The sequence below is a fragment of the Podarcis raffonei genome, chromosome 2 (assembly GCF_027172205.1).
Source record: "Podarcis raffonei isolate rPodRaf1 chromosome 2, rPodRaf1.pri, whole genome shotgun sequence".
Classification (NCBI taxonomy): Eukaryota; Metazoa; Chordata; class Lepidosauria; order Squamata; family Lacertidae; genus Podarcis; species Podarcis raffonei.
This window is the reverse complement of record NC_070603.1, coordinates 69,616,786-69,633,734: the sequence shown is the minus strand read 5'-3', so window position 1 is coordinate 69,633,734 and position 16,949 is coordinate 69,616,786. Positions and strand designations below refer to the sequence as shown.

Here is a 16,949-nt window from a genome sequence, read left to right as displayed (position 1 = left end):
CATAAAGCTGAGGGGCGGTCCCCTCTTGACATTGTGAATACAGTAGTACCTTGGGTTACAGACCCTTCAGGTTACAGACCCTTCAGGTTACAGATTCCGCTAACCCAGAAATAGTACCTCAGGTTCAGGATGAGAACAGATATTGTGCGGCGGCAGTGGGAGGCCCCATTAGCTAAAGTGGTACCTCAGGTTAAGAACAGTTTCAGGTTAAGAACAGACCTCCAGAACGAATTAAGTTCTTAACCCGAGGTACCACTGTACAGTATTAGTAACATTAGCAAAGCAAAAATGAGCAGTAGCAACAAGCTTTCACAAGAGACAACTGAAATCTTTTAAATATAACAGAATTTGCCTTCATTCACTCTCACCTGTAACGTCCCACTTTAACCCAGACCACCTCCTTGTAGTGTGGCTTCTTGCCAGCTTTGCAGTCGTTACAGTACCAGCTCCCCTCTGGCATGTCAATGTTCAGACACTCCCTGTGGAATGCGGCAGGGCAGGATTCACAGCACAGAAGGCTTCCACCTGTGAGAAAGAAAGGCAGGTATGTCAGGGACAGAACCACAGGAACACCTATGCACAGCATCACATTAAAAGGGGAGTTCATCCTATCCAGACCTCAAATCCCACTTCAGTTCTTTACATGGAAAATGGGTCAAAAGAGGGTCGTGCTGGTCTCCAGAATAAAGTTAACTTCACCCCCCAGGTATCCATTTTATTGTAAAGGTCTCAACTGTGTCAAAGCCAATACAATATGCCAGTGCTAAACCCAATCATATCTATTTGCATAGCGAAGCACCTGCGGGCCACAACATTTACTTTTTTCCACTACTTCGTCTTCTGAGGTGTTATATATGACAAGGAGGCAGTTAGGCCAATCTTCGCTCACAGAAAGGGGGATGGTGAAAAGGGGGAAGTCAACCATGTATACTGCCGTAAGCTCTATGGAAGAAGGGCTTAAGTTCCATATTCCATGTCTCATTTGCTGTGCCTGCTATGTCAGCAAGCTTAGCAAACATATATATTACATTTTGTTTTAGTGGCTTTATCACTGTGGCCCATCCCACTAACATGACCACTGCCTTTAGATACAGTGGTACCTCGGGTTACAGACACTTCAGATTGCAGACTCTGCTAACCCAGAAATAGTACCTTGGGTTAAGAACCTTGCCTCAGGATGAGAACAGAAATCACGTGGTGGCAGTGCGGCAGCAGCGGGAGGCCCCATTAGCTAAAGTGGTACCTCAGGTTAAGAACAGTTTCAGGTTAAGAATGGACCTCCAGAATGAATTAAGTACTTAACCCGAGGTACCACTGTATTGCATTCTATGGAAGGCCCATTGCCTTCTTTTGGCTGCTTCCCTCTCCCTTAGGCCCAAAGTAGGGACCCCCAGAGATGATCCTGACTGTATACCTCAGTCCGGCAATATGTTTCACTTACACAAAGGACAGCATCGTGGCCATTTGTATCATTTTGTGGTAAAGAGCTGATAGATTAGGCTGCCCCCTCACTTCCTCTAACAACATCCTCCTATGCTTGTACTCATTCAAAACATGGCAACACTCATAACGCACCAGGCCCAGCACAAAGCGCCTTACCTTCTGAACAAACAAAGCACCAGCTGACATTTACATGCTCATGGTTTCTGCAGCCCCTTCGAGGGCTAAAATGATTTGGGCAAATCATGCTGTTGGAAGCAAGGATCACAGTCCCAGCAGCGAGGCAGAAATCATTCGAGTGGTATGCAACAGGACATCGGACACAGCGCATCAAGCGACCTAGCAGAGAAATATATTGGAATTACATTTTCTTAATAATAATAAAAGCTGAAAAAATCATTTATTAAGATTGAAGTTTTAGACAGCAACCCCACCTTTAAAATATCCAAGAACAGGGGGGGGAAACACCAATGAATTAAAATGAATGTAGAAATGCACTTCCATTCTGGACACAAGAAAAGGTTACTGTACCTTTGGATGCGGAGACATTTGCTGGGTTGGCTGCATGGCAAGTCATGCAGATGTGCAGTGAGCAGCGAAAGCCCTTGTTCTGCATGACTGTGGGAGGGTACTTCTGTATGCACTCTTCATGATAGTACTTCCCACACAAGGGAAGCAAGCACCGCTTGACGTTTTCTCCACTGTTCTTGCATACAAAACACGTGTGGACTCCTAATAGGAGAGGGCAGCAAAGTAGAAGAAACACAATCAAAGAACAGAAGGTGCAAGAGTCCTGAACAGCAGCAGAGCAAAAAAAAAAAAAAAGTTACAAGCAGTCACCACGGCTGGAGGCAACAACATACAAGATCAGGATTGCTCCAGCCTGGTAGACAGTAGAGCCGTTCTGCTCCATGCTGCAAAGCCATTTGTTTTCAACAAGCTCCAACATTTGAAAGCAACCCGAGAGCTCGCCACACCATCAGCGAGTACAGTTTCGTACCTGTGGAACACTCAGTGCAGATAAACTTGCCCTTCGGCATTTCTGAGAGCCCGAGGCACTGCAGGTGGAAAGCTCCACAGCACTGGGCTTCACAGAGCAACAATTCACCTGGCTTTTCACAGATCTGCAAAGGAATTATAAACAATGTGTGGTCAAGGACTGAAATTAAAGAGGTGGGTGTTATGTACTGAAGTGCTCACCCTGGGCCAGCAGGGGGATATTGTAGATACTTATGCAAATAAGGGATCGAAAGTGACGTTCAGTGATTGGATAGTTTTAGAAAATTGTTACAGTTACGTTGTACTGGAGTTCTATATAAGCAGGCTGACTGAACCCTTCAGTTCTGTTCTGTTCTGGCCTGTGAATAAACAAGAGCTGTTTGAAGAATCGCTATGTCGTCTGATATGTTCACCCACAACTTAACAGTGGGAGTAGGGAATCCTAGCTTATGCATACCTACTAAACCACAGCTAACACATTTTCAGAAGTACTTTTCAGCAACAGCAGCTGTGGTCCAATTGTTTGGCTCAAACATTAGAACTTCGAGTGATTTACACTACTTCAGAAGCTCCTTACAAGGCACACGTTAAACACACTTTTGCAATCCTGTACCCCCCACACTTCCTGTCTACCCAAAATGGTTCTGGGACTGCACACAAAACAAGGATTGTAGACAGAAAGCCCTCATGTCAAAATTAAAAAAACAAAAACCTCAAGAATTTAAAAAAGCATTGGATGCAAGCTCTGCAAAGATCTGGTTCCTACTAACATGGCCTGTCCCCAAGTAGTCTGGCTGCTTCAAGTCATTTTCACAATTACCAGCATTCAAGCAAAGCACTTCAGACTTTTACCTGACACACGTTCTCCTTGAGAGCAGCTCCTCCTCCTCGCTCCCCCTGCATCCGTTTGGATGAAGGCACTCCATGGTCATTTTCAGACCCTTCCTCAATAGTCTCCTTGGGGCTTCCAGCTGTTCCATGATTAGTCCTATCTCCCTTTTGAAAAAAGGAAAGACTGTGATCAGTCAGATTCTCTCTTTCATTTACCCCCTCCTCTGGGCTGCTCTTATAGTTTGGGTACAATACATAGGGGTGTTCTGCCAACCTGCTTGCTGAGCTGCATGCAACGCCTCTAGCCCTAATCACTCTGCCTGCAGAAGGTGCCTCATGCTGTGGCGCTAACTCTCCTCACACTTCTCCACTTTTAAGGTTTCACTGAGGGAAAGAAACATTCTGAACTTTAACAAAACACATGACTATGACTATTTTGCTGCCCTGTGGCAGTATACTTCCTAAACACCTATGCTGGGAATCTCCACAACCATTATTTATCCATCACATTTATATCCTGCCTTTCCTCCAAGTTGCTCAGGAGGTGGCATACATGGTTTTCCCCATCTCCATTTTATCCTCACGACAACCCTGAGAGGTTGGGTAGATTTGAGAGACAGCGACTTGCCCAAAGTCACCCAGTGAGCTTCATGGGTGGGGACTAGAACCCCTGTCTCCCAGGTCTTGCTCCAACACAGTAACCACTACACCACACTGTCTCCAGGGCGCAACCTCAGTATCTGACACACAATGCTATTGATTTATTAGATTTCATACCCCCCCCTTCACAAGATCCCATGACGGGTTGCAAGCATAAAATCATACAATATCAAAATCATATAAAGCAACTCAAAACAAACCAAAGAATAATAGGCGTGGTCTCACAAATATCACACAAATGTTCAGCTGTCAAAGGGCAGGGTACAGAAGTGTGTCTTCAGCAAACAGTATAGACTATATAATGAGATGCAAATGGACAATTGCAAATGACTGTGTTAAGAGAAGCAGGTGCAACTCTTCCACTCATATGAACACGTTGGTCACTGTGAGAAAAGGATGGGTTATAAACATAACCACTAAATAAATATATAAAACCCTAATGTACAGAAACCCTCCTGACATTGCTAAACCAAGAAAAAGTTGTGGGCGTATACTTTCAAACAACTGGTGGATGTTCAAGAAGACTGTAGTATACTGGTTTCTGAGAAAAAGAACATATATTTCTATTCCATGAAAGTGTCACAGAGCAGAAAAGCAATTTCATACTAGGTCTTGTGGAAAGAACACAGTATGTGAAATACAAAACGTGCAGCTTTCATTTCCACATCCTGTATGTGAATGGAAATATAGTATTGTAAAATTGGAAGCCTATGACAGAAACATGCTTTAGAATATACTGTTTCAAATGTTAAAGCCAACTGTCCAGTGAATTTCAGTATACTGTAATCTAAAATGGACTCCCAACCATGTAAGTATCACAACAATATCCCTAAAACCTGGTTTTATGTGCTTCTGAACTTTGCCTTTTTATGATTTTACTTTTGATTTTATATACACCACTTTCTGAATAGGGGAGGTTTTTTTTGAAGGGTTTCAGGGCACTTGGTGTGACATTCAGCTTGTATCTGTGGCGAGTTTGTCCAGGCCTTATACACATTGCGAGATCAAGTTCCTGTAATTGTTGTTTGTATGTATAATTCAAAATGAATACATTTTTCTTGGTTTAGCAGCACAGAAATGTATGTGTGTATGAATACTTAGGTTAACGCAAATCTTTTAAACATGAGCCACTAGTTTATACACAATACAGTCCTGCCTTGGTTTGCTGCTAAGTCTTTTATATCTTCTTTTACAACACAGTCAATAGTTTTATGCATTTTTAAAAATATGCCACTTCAAAAAGACGTCATACATGTATCCTTTTACAGAATCCAAAGCCCAGAAGTACCTCAGAGTTTGCATTTTCTCCCAGTACATCTTCACCCTTTTCTTTCTTGTATGGCACTGAGGCAAAAGTACGTCGTTGCCGCTTTCGCCTTCTCTGTTTGCCTGGAACCTTTTCAGGAGCTGCAGCTAGGAAGATGTTTCAAGACTGTAAGCAAATAACTGCACCCTAAGGTAATTCTGACAACTATGGCCCTCAAATTTTAAACCTCAAAATCCAGCACTGATGAGTTGGACATACCATACCCATTCTTAACCCGTAATTCAATTCCAGATAAATGTCTGCAAACCTCTGAGGACTACACAGTTTAGAATGAAAATTCATATTGTGTTGTTGAGTATATTTTCACAAAAATAAGACAAAGTCACCCTTGTTCCATATTACCCAAATGCCACAAGTTGGAAGAAAGTACCAGCGAGTTGATAAACAGGGTGGTTCCAGGTATCCCTTTGAACACCATACAGCAGAGTTACTGGCGTCTAAGAAGCCACCTTGGTTAACAGCTAGTTTTTCATCCTCATGATCATGAAGAAAAATGTGGTTGGTGAGCACTGAAAATTCAGAAAGGCAAGCCGAAGGACACCTTTGAGTCTCACGTTGTTTCTTATCACTCTGCTGTTGTCTGAACAGATTTCTGGCCAGATCCACCCCACACACCTTTTTCATCTTTGGAGTGCTCCTGAGTCCATCACTACACTCACTGCTGCCACAAATTCCAGTATGTTTTCCTTTTTAAACTGACTCTGACTAATAAAGCCCTAAGCGGCCTCAGCCCTGTAAACCTGAAGGAGTGTCTCCAACCCCATTGTCCAGCCTGGACACTGAAGTCCAGCGCCGATGGCCTTCTGGCGGTTCCCTCACTGCGAGAAGTGAGGTTACAGGAAACCAGGCAAAGGGCCTTCTCAGTAGTGGCGCCTGCCCTGTGGAACGCCCTCCTGTCAGATGTCAAGGCAATAAGCAACTATTTTACTTTTAAAAGACAACTGAAGGCAGCCCTGTTTAGGGAAGTTTTTAATGTTTGATGTTGTTTTGTTTTTAATATTCGGTTGGAAGCCACCCAGAGTGGCTGGGGAAACCCAGCCGGATGGGCAGGGTATAAATAATATGTTGTTGTTGTTGTTGTTGTTGTTGTTGTTGTTGTTGTTGTTGTTATTGGACAAAGATACAATTCCTTCTTTTTGATCTGGACCCAGTTCATTTATGACTTGGTCTCTATGTGGAAATATCTGCTTACACTGCAGTGGGCTGATGATTATGTAACCTGATGGAAGAATCTTGCTTAGCTTATTATTAATGTTCACTCACAGGAAACGGCCAGCTTCATGCTACAGAACAGGAGCACCACCTACCTTCACCAGCGTCCAGAAGCTGAGATGTGGAGTACAACTCAGACATTTCAGTATCCAAAGGACCAGCCTCAGAACACTGCGAACAAGCAACAGGGACAATTTACCAAGCAAATTCACATGCCTACAACGAGATGTGCTTCCCTGGCGACATCTCAATGGCAATTCTACCTTCAACATATTGACAAACAACAAGAAGCATCACAAATTTCCATAATCAGAAGGATGGGGAGGCGATTGCCCAGTGTCTGAACCTCTGGGTAGCAAGAAGTAGGAAGAATCATATTTACTTAGTTATAATTGTTGAAGAATCTTTCTGCACAGCTGAAGCAGAAGAAAAATCATAACTTTCACAAAAACAGTAAGAGACTAACAAATCTAGAGGGGCCTCCACTAAATGCAGCATATTATACCGTTTTCACAGTTCAAAATATTTAGACCCTTCCTTTTCATTTTTACAATTCACAAGGCAGCTTGAAACAATATAATCGTATATTTAATGAATTATCATGAAGGCAGCAGCAAAAGAAAATAAAGTGCCTGTGGCTTCACTTTATTATTTATTTATTTAGATTTATTTATTTAGTTTTGTCTACTACCCTTCATCCGTAGATCTCAGGGCAGTTCCCAAAAATAGATTTAACTAAACGGTTTGGAACCGGAATATACCAAGGACCACCTACTTTAGTATCAGACTTTTCAGGAGTTTTTCTCAACACCTGAGGCCCCACAGATTGCTGGGTACATCATTCTTTGCTTCTTGCATGAAGACAAGCATTGGAGGATTTTAAAACAAAGGTTGAATGGCCATCTGTCAGGGATTCTTTAGCAATGATTCCTGTGTTGCAGGGGTTTGGACTAGGCAACTGTTAGAGTTTCTTCCAAATCAACAATTCTGTGATTTTTTGCAGTCAAAATTTGGCTTTTTCCTTTAACGAACGGGTTTTACTCTTAATGTCTGCTCTGCTGCAAAATTCTTCTTTTGTGTGTCTGTGGCTGGTTTTATTGTTTAATTGTTACTGTTTAATTTTTATCAACAGATGGATTAACTTTTGTTACTGTGAGCTGCCCTGACAGAAAGATAGGACATAAATGCTTCAGTACATAAACAAATGATTATCGCATTTTCATATTGGATGTGGTTGCTTTAACAGTTTTTCAAAAAGAAAAGCAAGTTGAATTCATTTTTCATAAAATGTAGAATAAACATTCTATGGTTGTCCCTATCACAATAGGTGTTACAGAACAAACTGAAATTGAGTCCTGAATTAGCAATGCCGCAAACCCAGAAGTGATTGTTCCGGTTTGCAAATTTTTTGGGGGGAATGCAAACATCCAATGGGGCTTCTGATTGGCTGCAAGAGCTTCCTACAGCCAATCAAAAGCTGTGGTTTGGTTTTTGAATGTTTTGGAAGTCGAACGGACTTCCGGAATGAATTCTGTTTGACTTCCAAGGTATGGAAAAAATGAAAATGAAAAAAATCTTCTAAGGACTCTGTTTGGATACATTTTAGCAAAGGGGACCATAACCATAATTTCCTATAGAAATGGCCTGATCTCTAGCACAGGAAAAGTCTTTAGAGAGGAGTCCTGGTTTGGAGTTCCAGCCGGTGCTTACGTTACTTTAAAACACATGCGTGCTCACACAGAGAGATATTTTGTACATCAGAGGCTTTCTTCTCTTCACAACCAGCCAATCCACTATCAATTTGTTGAAAGAGTACACTCTCTAGTGAAAAGAACTCCTACAGACTCCCAACTGAAAATAATGAGATATGTGCATATGTTTGACAGCATGACTCTGGTCATTGTAAAAGAGCCATAGATTCAAAGGCTTACGGGCCTAATGTTCGCTCAGTTTGGACAATGACACCTTTTTGAAAAGAAAGTGCAACAAGAACTTTATAGGCTGAGCTCTGATTATCACTACAGTGGTACCTCGGGTTACATACGCTTCAGGTTGCATACGCTTCAGGTTACAGACTCCGCTAACCCAGAAATATTAACCCAGAAATAGGGACGCGGGTGGCGCTGTGGGTAAAACCTCAGCGCCTAGGGCTTGCCAATCGCATGGTCGGCGGTTCGAATCCCCGCGGCGGGGTGAGCTCCCGTCTTTCGGTCCCAGCTCCTGCCCACCTAGCAGTTCGAAAGCACCCCTAAGTGGAAGTAGATAAATAGGTACCACTTTATAGCGGGAAGGTAAATGGCATTTCCGTGTGCTGTGCTGGTGCTGGCTCGCCAGAGCAGCTTAGTCACGCTAGCCACGTGACCCGGAAGTGTCTCCGGACAGCGCTGGCCCCCACCCTCTTAAGTGAGATGGGTGCACAACCCTAGAGTTGGACACGACTGGCCCGTACGGGCAGGGGTACCTTTACCTTTTAAGAACTTTGCTTCAGGATGAGAACAGAAATCGTGCTCTGGTGGCGTGGAGGCAGCGGGAAGCCCCATTAGCTAAAGTGGTGCTTCAGGTTAAGAACAGTTTCAGGTTAAGAACGGAACTCCGGAACAAATTAAGTACTTAACTCAAGGTACCACTGTATTATTTTTTACTGAGTGCTTCTGTTAGGTACCCTTAACCAAATGAAAGCCGATCAAAACTCTGTGCAGATGAAATAATTTTACATTCAGGAGCATAGCAGATCTTTGGTAACATTTGAAGCAGAAGGAAGGAACTTACCTTCTTTATGGAAGTCCACTCTCTCTTTGGTATGAATGCAGTATCCAAATCATTGGATTCCAACAGCTTTTTTGTTGGTTTCCTCTGGCGCTTACTCTCAAAACTCCCTAAAATAAAAATGAATTTTCCTCACTAGAAACAAACTAGTTTTATTAGCACCAAGTAAGAATCAGTATAACATCAGTACTGTTTGTTGTACCTCATCTGCCCCAAACCAAGAAATAACAAAATTGGGAGGGGTAGCTAATGCCACAGAAGACAGAATCAGAATTCAAAATTACCTTAATAGATCAGAGAACTGTTCGCAAGCTAACAAAATGATTTTCAGTAGGGACAAATGTAAGGTTTTGCAAGAAGAACCAGATACACAAATATAGGATGGGGGACACCTGGCTTACTAGAAGTACATGTGAAAAGAATCTAGGGGTCTTGGTGGATTACAAGCTTTACACTAGTCAACAGTGTGATGCAGCAGCAAATAAATCCCTAATGCTATTATAGGCTACATCAAGAGAAGTATAGTGTCCAGGTCAAGGGAAGTAATAGTACCACTCTATTCTGTCTTGGTCAGACCACACCTGGAATACTGGGTAGAACCCAGCAAGCCCCAACTATAGCTAACTCGTTTTAATTTTCTGAGGTTGAAAATTCTTGTGGCTTAAAATTTTTAAGTTTTTAGGTTTAAAATTTTGAGGTTTCGTCTTGGCTTTGTATATTTTTAGTGTAATAAGCCACTTTGAGATCTAAGACATCAGGAGCTTGGAAGTCTAAAGACCTGTAGTTTATTTATTTCATAATAAATATTTATTTATTTATTTCATAATAAATAAATAAATAAATTATTTATTTATTTTGCTATTTAGATCTCACGGGGAACAAAAACTTCAGTATCATTTATTATTCCCCCACCCCCATCCGTGCGAGAGAGAGCGCCAAAAGCTTCAGGTCCAGACCAAAGAGCAATGGCATATTGTGTGTGGTTCTCAAAGTGTGTGGCAGGAGAGGATAGCAAGTGTGGTGGCAAGATTCAAGGACAATCAAAGACACATTTAAACATTTCAGTAAAGTATAGTATAGTACAGTACACTACAGTATAGTATAAAGTTAACTGAGACTAGAATCAGGAAACAGGAATCAAGGGCCAAGGAACAAGACACCTGTTTTGTTTCCCGTAACTAGAGCTTATTTCTGGTGAAGATGCTAATGATACACAAGTCTTACCTGACTTCATTAACTGTCTCTCTCCCTGCAAAGGAGAAGCAGCAGCAGCACCTTCCAAAACATTTGGTGATGACAATGTCAAAACTGGCATTTCTGATCTTGGTTCCATGGCATGGGAGTCGGGCTCATCTGACAAAGACCGCTCAGCTTCAAGAACGGGAGGAGACTCTTTAGACGAAGAAGCAGACGAAGCTGAATCCAAAGGCTTCTTTTCTAGATGTTTGTTACGAGCTTGCTTGCCAGTGCTGCAATCCTGTTTGATTTCAGACTTCTCTAGAGTACTTGCCTATTAGCAGCCAGACATAAACAGAAAATACTCAAGATCCTGGTCCAACCAATACGTGAAGAAAAGGCTAATGGGGAGCATACAGCTACTCGGAAGTATGGCTACATTTCTGCAGCAGGTGAAAAACAAGGAGAAAAAAACTGGTCATCTTTGGCTGTGCTAGGAAATCATTTTACACAAGCACACACAACCAAGTTTTTATTTTACAAAATACACAGTGTAAGTGATGGAGCTGCTGCTGAAAATGGCTTGCCTTTGTCTAGTTTCCCTCCCCCCAAGTAACACCAGCTCATGCCATCAGATGCAGTGTTTGCCCGACAGACCGTCATTGGGCACAGTTTGACAAGGTTGGGAAAATGAATAGTCTGATGACTTCATGCCACTGAGTGAGAATCACTAGACATCACTGGGGAGTGAGGGACAACTAGCCTATGGAGATGCTGTTTTCATTGGCAGCTGTATAACCCATAGTTAAGTTATGTATGTGAATTGATGAAATACAATGTTTCTAATGTTGAAAATACGTTATAGTTATTTATTTATTGAGTATTCATTTTAAAAAGAAACCTATTCAAGATATAGCCCTTCTCACAACTGAAGTAAGAAACACTGATGAATTGAAATCATAAAGCAAAACCTGCTTATTTCAGTCATGACCAGGAATATATATATCTTTTTTAATTCTATGCTTTGTAATTCAAAGTACTACAGGAATCTGTAGCATAAAGTTTAAGCATGATGTTCTTGAGGCAGATAACCAAGGTCCACTACAACACTTGCAACAACATCCTGGCTGATGTGTGTGCTTCAAAGCCAACCCATCTGGAGCAAAAAAGAAAGTCAAAGAAAAGAAAGAGCCAAAACCATAGTCCAAGGTCCAGCCGGGCACTTCTGTTTTTCCTTCAATCACTTTGCTCATTCCGAGACAACATGAAGGTATATAAAAGTGGGGTGGAATTGTTGAGATGTCTGTACTTTTTGTTTCAAAAAACTTGGCTCATAATGGCTAGGATCCTTGGGAAGGAACATTGGAAGCTGCTCTCTGTATGGCGCAATTTGGTCTACACTGACTGGCAGAGGCTCTCCAGGGTTTCAGACAGAGGACCTTCTCAGATGCCAGGGACTGAACATGGGACCTTCTGCATGGAAAGCAAGAGTCTCTAACACTAAGCTTCTGCCCTTCCTTAGAGTCACCTGCAGCATTCCAAGCAAGCACCAGAGTTCTTTGGGGTTCCTTGATTACCCACCTGCCCTCTGATAAGCTACTCCTAAAGTTTGAGGCAACTTCTCAGGTGGCATTTGCATGTGATGGAAGGGGCCTCAGCCAGAAGTGGAATTCCACTACCCTGCCCCAAAGCATACACACATGTTGGATCCCAGTTCTGGTTTTAAAAACCCTATTTTTAAAAAATAAAAATTACCTAGATGACAGTTTACCAATTTCTCGTGGGTGCCTATACCTGTTTCTTTGTTTCATACCCACCTTCCGAAATGGCTCCTGGCTCCTTTTCTTTTTCTTAGGTGCAAATATGTGATCATATTCTTCTGCATATTCCAGAAGCCGCTTACTTGGCTTCCTAAGGCGTTTCTTCTCTGAATGAGCTACTGAGAAGATAAAAAAGGAGAAAGAGCCTCAGGATTAGTCTTCTGAGAAGATCAGAAGGGCTGGGATAGAACCCTTCCTTATGGCCAGGGTCTGAGAAGCTCCTGTGCCATTTTCCAGTGCCCTCAACAAAGTGATGATCACATGAATCTGAGGTGTATAGCTCAGATGCTTGAGACTCCTTGACTATGCCATTTAAGTTTTTAAGCAATCCTCTCCTGCCATAATAGTTCAAAAGCAGCCCTTTCCTTCAGGTTTTCATACAAAGCTTCTTCCCTGACCACCATGCCACCTCTCATTATTCAGTAGGAATCCACACAGTGATCCTAATCCATGCAAACCCCACAACCGTCACCCCACAAAGGAAAAGAACCCGGTTCCTGCCCAGTTATGGAAAGCAAGTGAGCTGCAACAACTGCCATCAACATCTTGTCCCTAGTGTCAGCAGGCTATTCTTGCCTGGGTCTCAGTGCAGTAAATTGTGCCCAGTCTGGCCTAGCAGTGCCATGTGCAAGTCAAGCAGGGAAAACTGCATTGCCCCTTTTGAGGGTGAGAAGCTAGGACTGAAATATTGTGGTTGAAGCAGGAATTAAGTCATATCTGTAAAACTCTAGTATGACTTTCTTCTAGGATACTCTCCTAAACCTCTGAGTTTTGTCTTTTTTATTAAAAAAATGACATTTTTTTTTACCTACTCTCAAACTGGATTGTACAAATGAGTCCATTATAAGTGTCTTAGGAACTCTTTTTCTCTCTCCTCTTTTAAAAGTTTTTGCTTGTTGCTTAAAAAACAACCAAACCCACAAGGAAATCCTGTGTTGAAAAACAATAAACATCAACATTGAGAACAAGCAAAACAGGTGGCTCCTCCTAACACAGTATGAAAGCAGTTCTGAAATAAAGCTGGTCCTGAAACAAGAGTGGCTACATATCCAGAGAAGAAACTTAGAAGTCCCTTTTCCTGTTCAGGAAATGTGAATTACAGTATTTACAACGTACATTTCTATTATTATTATTATTATTATTATTATTATTATTATTTCTACAACATGTTGAATCCAGTGTGCCCTTTCCATTAATAGATAAGCTTTTCCATTTGTGGAGGGACTACTGAGATCCTGCAAAGGCTCACTGGAAGAAGTTGGGTAAATGATATTTCCTGATTTCCCCTTCCCCTTGCAGTCCCCATACTGTCCCAGAGGTTCAGCTTTTCAGGGGGTTGAGGAAGGAAGGTGGAACTGGAAAAAATGGGCTCCTCCTCTAGCAGTAGCATTCCATGAATGGAGTTCTGCTCATGAGAACGCTGGATCCAAATCAGTATGTGGAACACAGTATTATACTCTATGTCTTCAAAAACACTGAAACTCAAGATGCAAGGGAGAAACGTGCTAAGAGGAAGGAATGCTTGGCAAATCTACACCATGATCAACTCCCACAGGAAACCTACGTCCCCACTGTGGAAGGACGTGTGGATCCAGAATTGGCCTCCACAGTCACTTATGGACTCATTGTTAAAACAGTGTTTATCGAAGACAATCTTACTCTGCCACGAGTGATCACCAAAGAAGACTCTATGTCTAATCTGATATATATATATCATCTTCACAGTGAAGCACTGCAGCTAGTGCTTATAAGTGGAACTCAGAAAAGCAGAGTTCCCTGCTTAGCCATAGACACTGGGTAGCATTAAAGCAGCACTGGGGGAAAATAGGAATCCTGCAGGGACAGACAAATTTATAAGAATGAATCTGAACCCAGCTACAGTTTAAGCAGGGGGTAATAAAAGAGCTAACTTTAGCTCCAACTTCCATAAGGGTAACTAATTTTTATAGAGGCAAACTGTAAAGTGCCTGAAATATTTGCAGATTGAGGTTTATGCATTCATTCTAACAAATTTGTCTGCTACACCTGTTGACTTTCCATTTTTTCCTTTTTTAACTGAATAGCATTGTGCAAAGTTCTCATTTTAAGCTTTGGTTACTCTGTTGTAAACGAAGACTAAACATCTCTGAGCTGGGCAACTGGTAGTCCATAAGCAACAGAATGGTGTCTGGTTCTCTTGATCCCTTACAATAGCAGTACTCTCCCCTCTGTAGAAGGAAAGATGTATGGGCTAAAATGCCTCTGCTGCTTCTTCCAAACTGCCTTCTGTCTCTACCATAAACATGCATGAGAGTCATCAGGCTGAAAGTAGAGGAAAGGAGGACCTGTAGAGGCACATCCCGAACCCTGATGAAGTCATTGAGCAGCTATGGGCATTTCCTCTGGCATCAACCTCCTCTGGCCATGACAAGAACAGAGAGCATCAAGTCACTTGGGTGAAGGAAGCTGGCTATCCCTTATCTATCTCAGTAAGGTTCACGGCGTAACACAAATAGTACCCATCTTCGTTCTGGCTGTAGCTATTGAGTAAAAATTATTTTGATACCAATGTGAGAGACTGTAACTTGGATTACTGAATTTTACTATGCAGTCTCATGGTTTTTGTGGTGGAGTGCCACATAGTGAATCATCGTGAATCAAAGCATTTCCTAACACTGGAGTTACTGTGGTTGCTTACAATACGTAAAGATGATTAAGAAAAAAAGGAGGAGGTGCATAGGGAAAAACAGAAGCAATGTCAGTAAAAAAGTCTGGATTACTGCAATGTGCTCTACTAGGGGGGTGGGGTGGTTGCCTTGCACTTGATCCAGAAGCTGCAGTTAGTGCAGAATGCTGCAATACAATTACTGACAGAAGTGAGACTCCGTCAACATATAACACCTGTTCTCAGAGGCCTGCAGGTTTGCTACTGGGCCACATTCAATGTGCTATTAGTATATAGAACCCTTAACAACTCAGAACCACAGTTTACTTGTGAAATCGCTTTCCTCCATATGTGCCCACTCAGCTGCTTCAATCTGTGGAACGGACACAGTTACAAGTGCCAAACAATACACATTCTGCATTTCTAAGATTATTTTTTAGTGCAGCAGCACCCACAATTTGGAACACCCTGCCTACTGACATACATTCGCTGTACTCCTTTTGGCATCTGCTAAAAAACATGTTTGTTTGGACATGCTTACTCAGATAGGTAGAATGTTTACAGGTGTTGTAATCTGTTTTCAACTTTTTAAATAAGCTAAACACAGACTATTTCCCCCCTCTTTATTCTTTTTATAAACTGCTTTGAGTTTTTTTAGTGTCAGATTGGCTGTCCCTGGATTAATGGGTGGGTTGGAATGCAGCTATCAGTTTGCCCACTTAGCGATGCAGTTTTGGTTTTCAAAAAGTTCATGCAGAAATGCATGTTTCATGGGGGAAATGTTTACAAAAATGCATATTGCAGCGGGGGGGGATACACTGTAAATCATATAGAAATGTGTTTTATAGGAAAGATGCATAGAAAATGCATATCACAGGGAAGTGCATATATTTAAAATGCAATCAATTCCCCCTCCTAAAAATAGAACAGAATGGACCTGTGAGTGAGTACATGGAAACTGAAACAGAATGATCTTACCTATTTTTACTCTAAAGTGCTGCCACTGCACAACCCCTGCAAATCTTTGGGAATAGCTGCCCTTGGAAGGGGCAATCTGAAATGCTCTGAACAGGTGTATGGAGAAGCTAAACTGAATGCAGCGTGTTTGGCCCTTGGCCAGAATAAAAATCATTATAATTGTGTATTTGCCAAATTAACCTTTTGTCTTCTGCAGAAGGCACGATCTGGATACTTTCCTCATAAAAGTTAGTTAAGTATACTTTATTGCTCATCTTGCAACATTCCCTGCGTTTTACTGCAATCCACAAACATTACTGCAATCCTTTATCAAATATACCTATTCTTCACAGCATGTTGCAAAATCTGTTTTCAAAATGTGGTGGGGCCATTACCATTCAAGAGTATGTGTCTCAGATCTAGCAGAAAGTTAAATGGGAGTGCAGTTAATTTATGCTATGTAAGTGTACAGAGAGATAAGTCATGAACTAGGACTGCCATCCTTGGCTCACACCTTTTGCTTTATCTTGTATTTCACATAGCATGCAATTTGCATTTCGCAAACAGGGTAGGCCAGCCCTCTACATTTTGAAATTTAGTTCATGTTGCCACCCAATGCACAATCACTGATCAAAAACTACTAATGGGGAACAGCAAAACAAGATTGAAAAGTTTATAGAATGTAAGATTCAAGTTTAAATTGCTGCAGTTTATGGTGGTGACTTCTTGAGTCCTAACCCAACATGCAGCATGACCGTAGACATGCTTACTTGCAAGTTAGTCCTACTGGGCTTACTCTCAGGTAAAGTTGTGTTAGACTGCAATTCTACACCTATTTAACTATGAGTAAGCCAACAGACTTACTTCTGAGGATTGTGTTGTTGGCAATACACTCAGTTTAGCAGACCACTTGCTTTCCACAGGGAGAAATAAACACACATTATTCGGTACTACTAAACTTTTATCTACCTTTTGGGCTGCAATTTTTCCTTCTCATGAGTCTCCTGTAATACTGAGCAGTAAATATTATACTTTCATGCTAGAATTGGGTCCATCATGTTTTAATTTATAAATAAAGCTTCTGCACAAGGTAAGAGAAACCATATATATATTTATT

General features: G+C 41.7%; 1 protein-coding gene across 17 annotated transcripts in view; it reads right to left on the bottom strand.

The window, feature by feature from the left end:
- NSD1 (nuclear receptor binding SET domain protein 1) overlaps positions 1 to 16,949 on the bottom strand; it is a 73,891-nt gene that overhangs the window by 14,871 nt on the left and 42,071 nt on the right. For 14 of the 17 annotated variants that reach the window (XM_053377228.1, XM_053377221.1, XM_053377225.1 and 11 more), the window contains 10 exons: positions 12,229 to 12,350; positions 10,460 to 10,745; positions 9,239 to 9,345; positions 6,565 to 6,640; positions 5,219 to 5,337; positions 3,292 to 3,435; positions 2,441 to 2,564; positions 1,972 to 2,172; positions 1,600 to 1,779; positions 369 to 525 (listed from right to left, as the gene is read on the bottom strand). In XM_053377228.1, coding sequence (XP_053233203.1) covers positions 369 to 525; positions 1,600 to 1,779; positions 1,972 to 2,172; positions 2,441 to 2,564; positions 3,292 to 3,435; positions 5,219 to 5,337; positions 6,565 to 6,640; positions 9,239 to 9,345; positions 10,460 to 10,745; positions 12,229 to 12,350 — 1,516 coding nt within the window. The remainder of the gene's footprint in view (positions 1 to 368; positions 526 to 1,599; positions 1,780 to 1,971; positions 2,173 to 2,440; positions 2,565 to 3,291; positions 3,436 to 5,218; positions 5,338 to 6,564; positions 6,641 to 9,238; positions 9,346 to 10,459; positions 10,746 to 12,228; positions 12,351 to 16,949) is intronic. The other 3 variants (XM_053377222.1, XM_053377227.1, XM_053377233.1) reach the window with 1 other exon arrangement.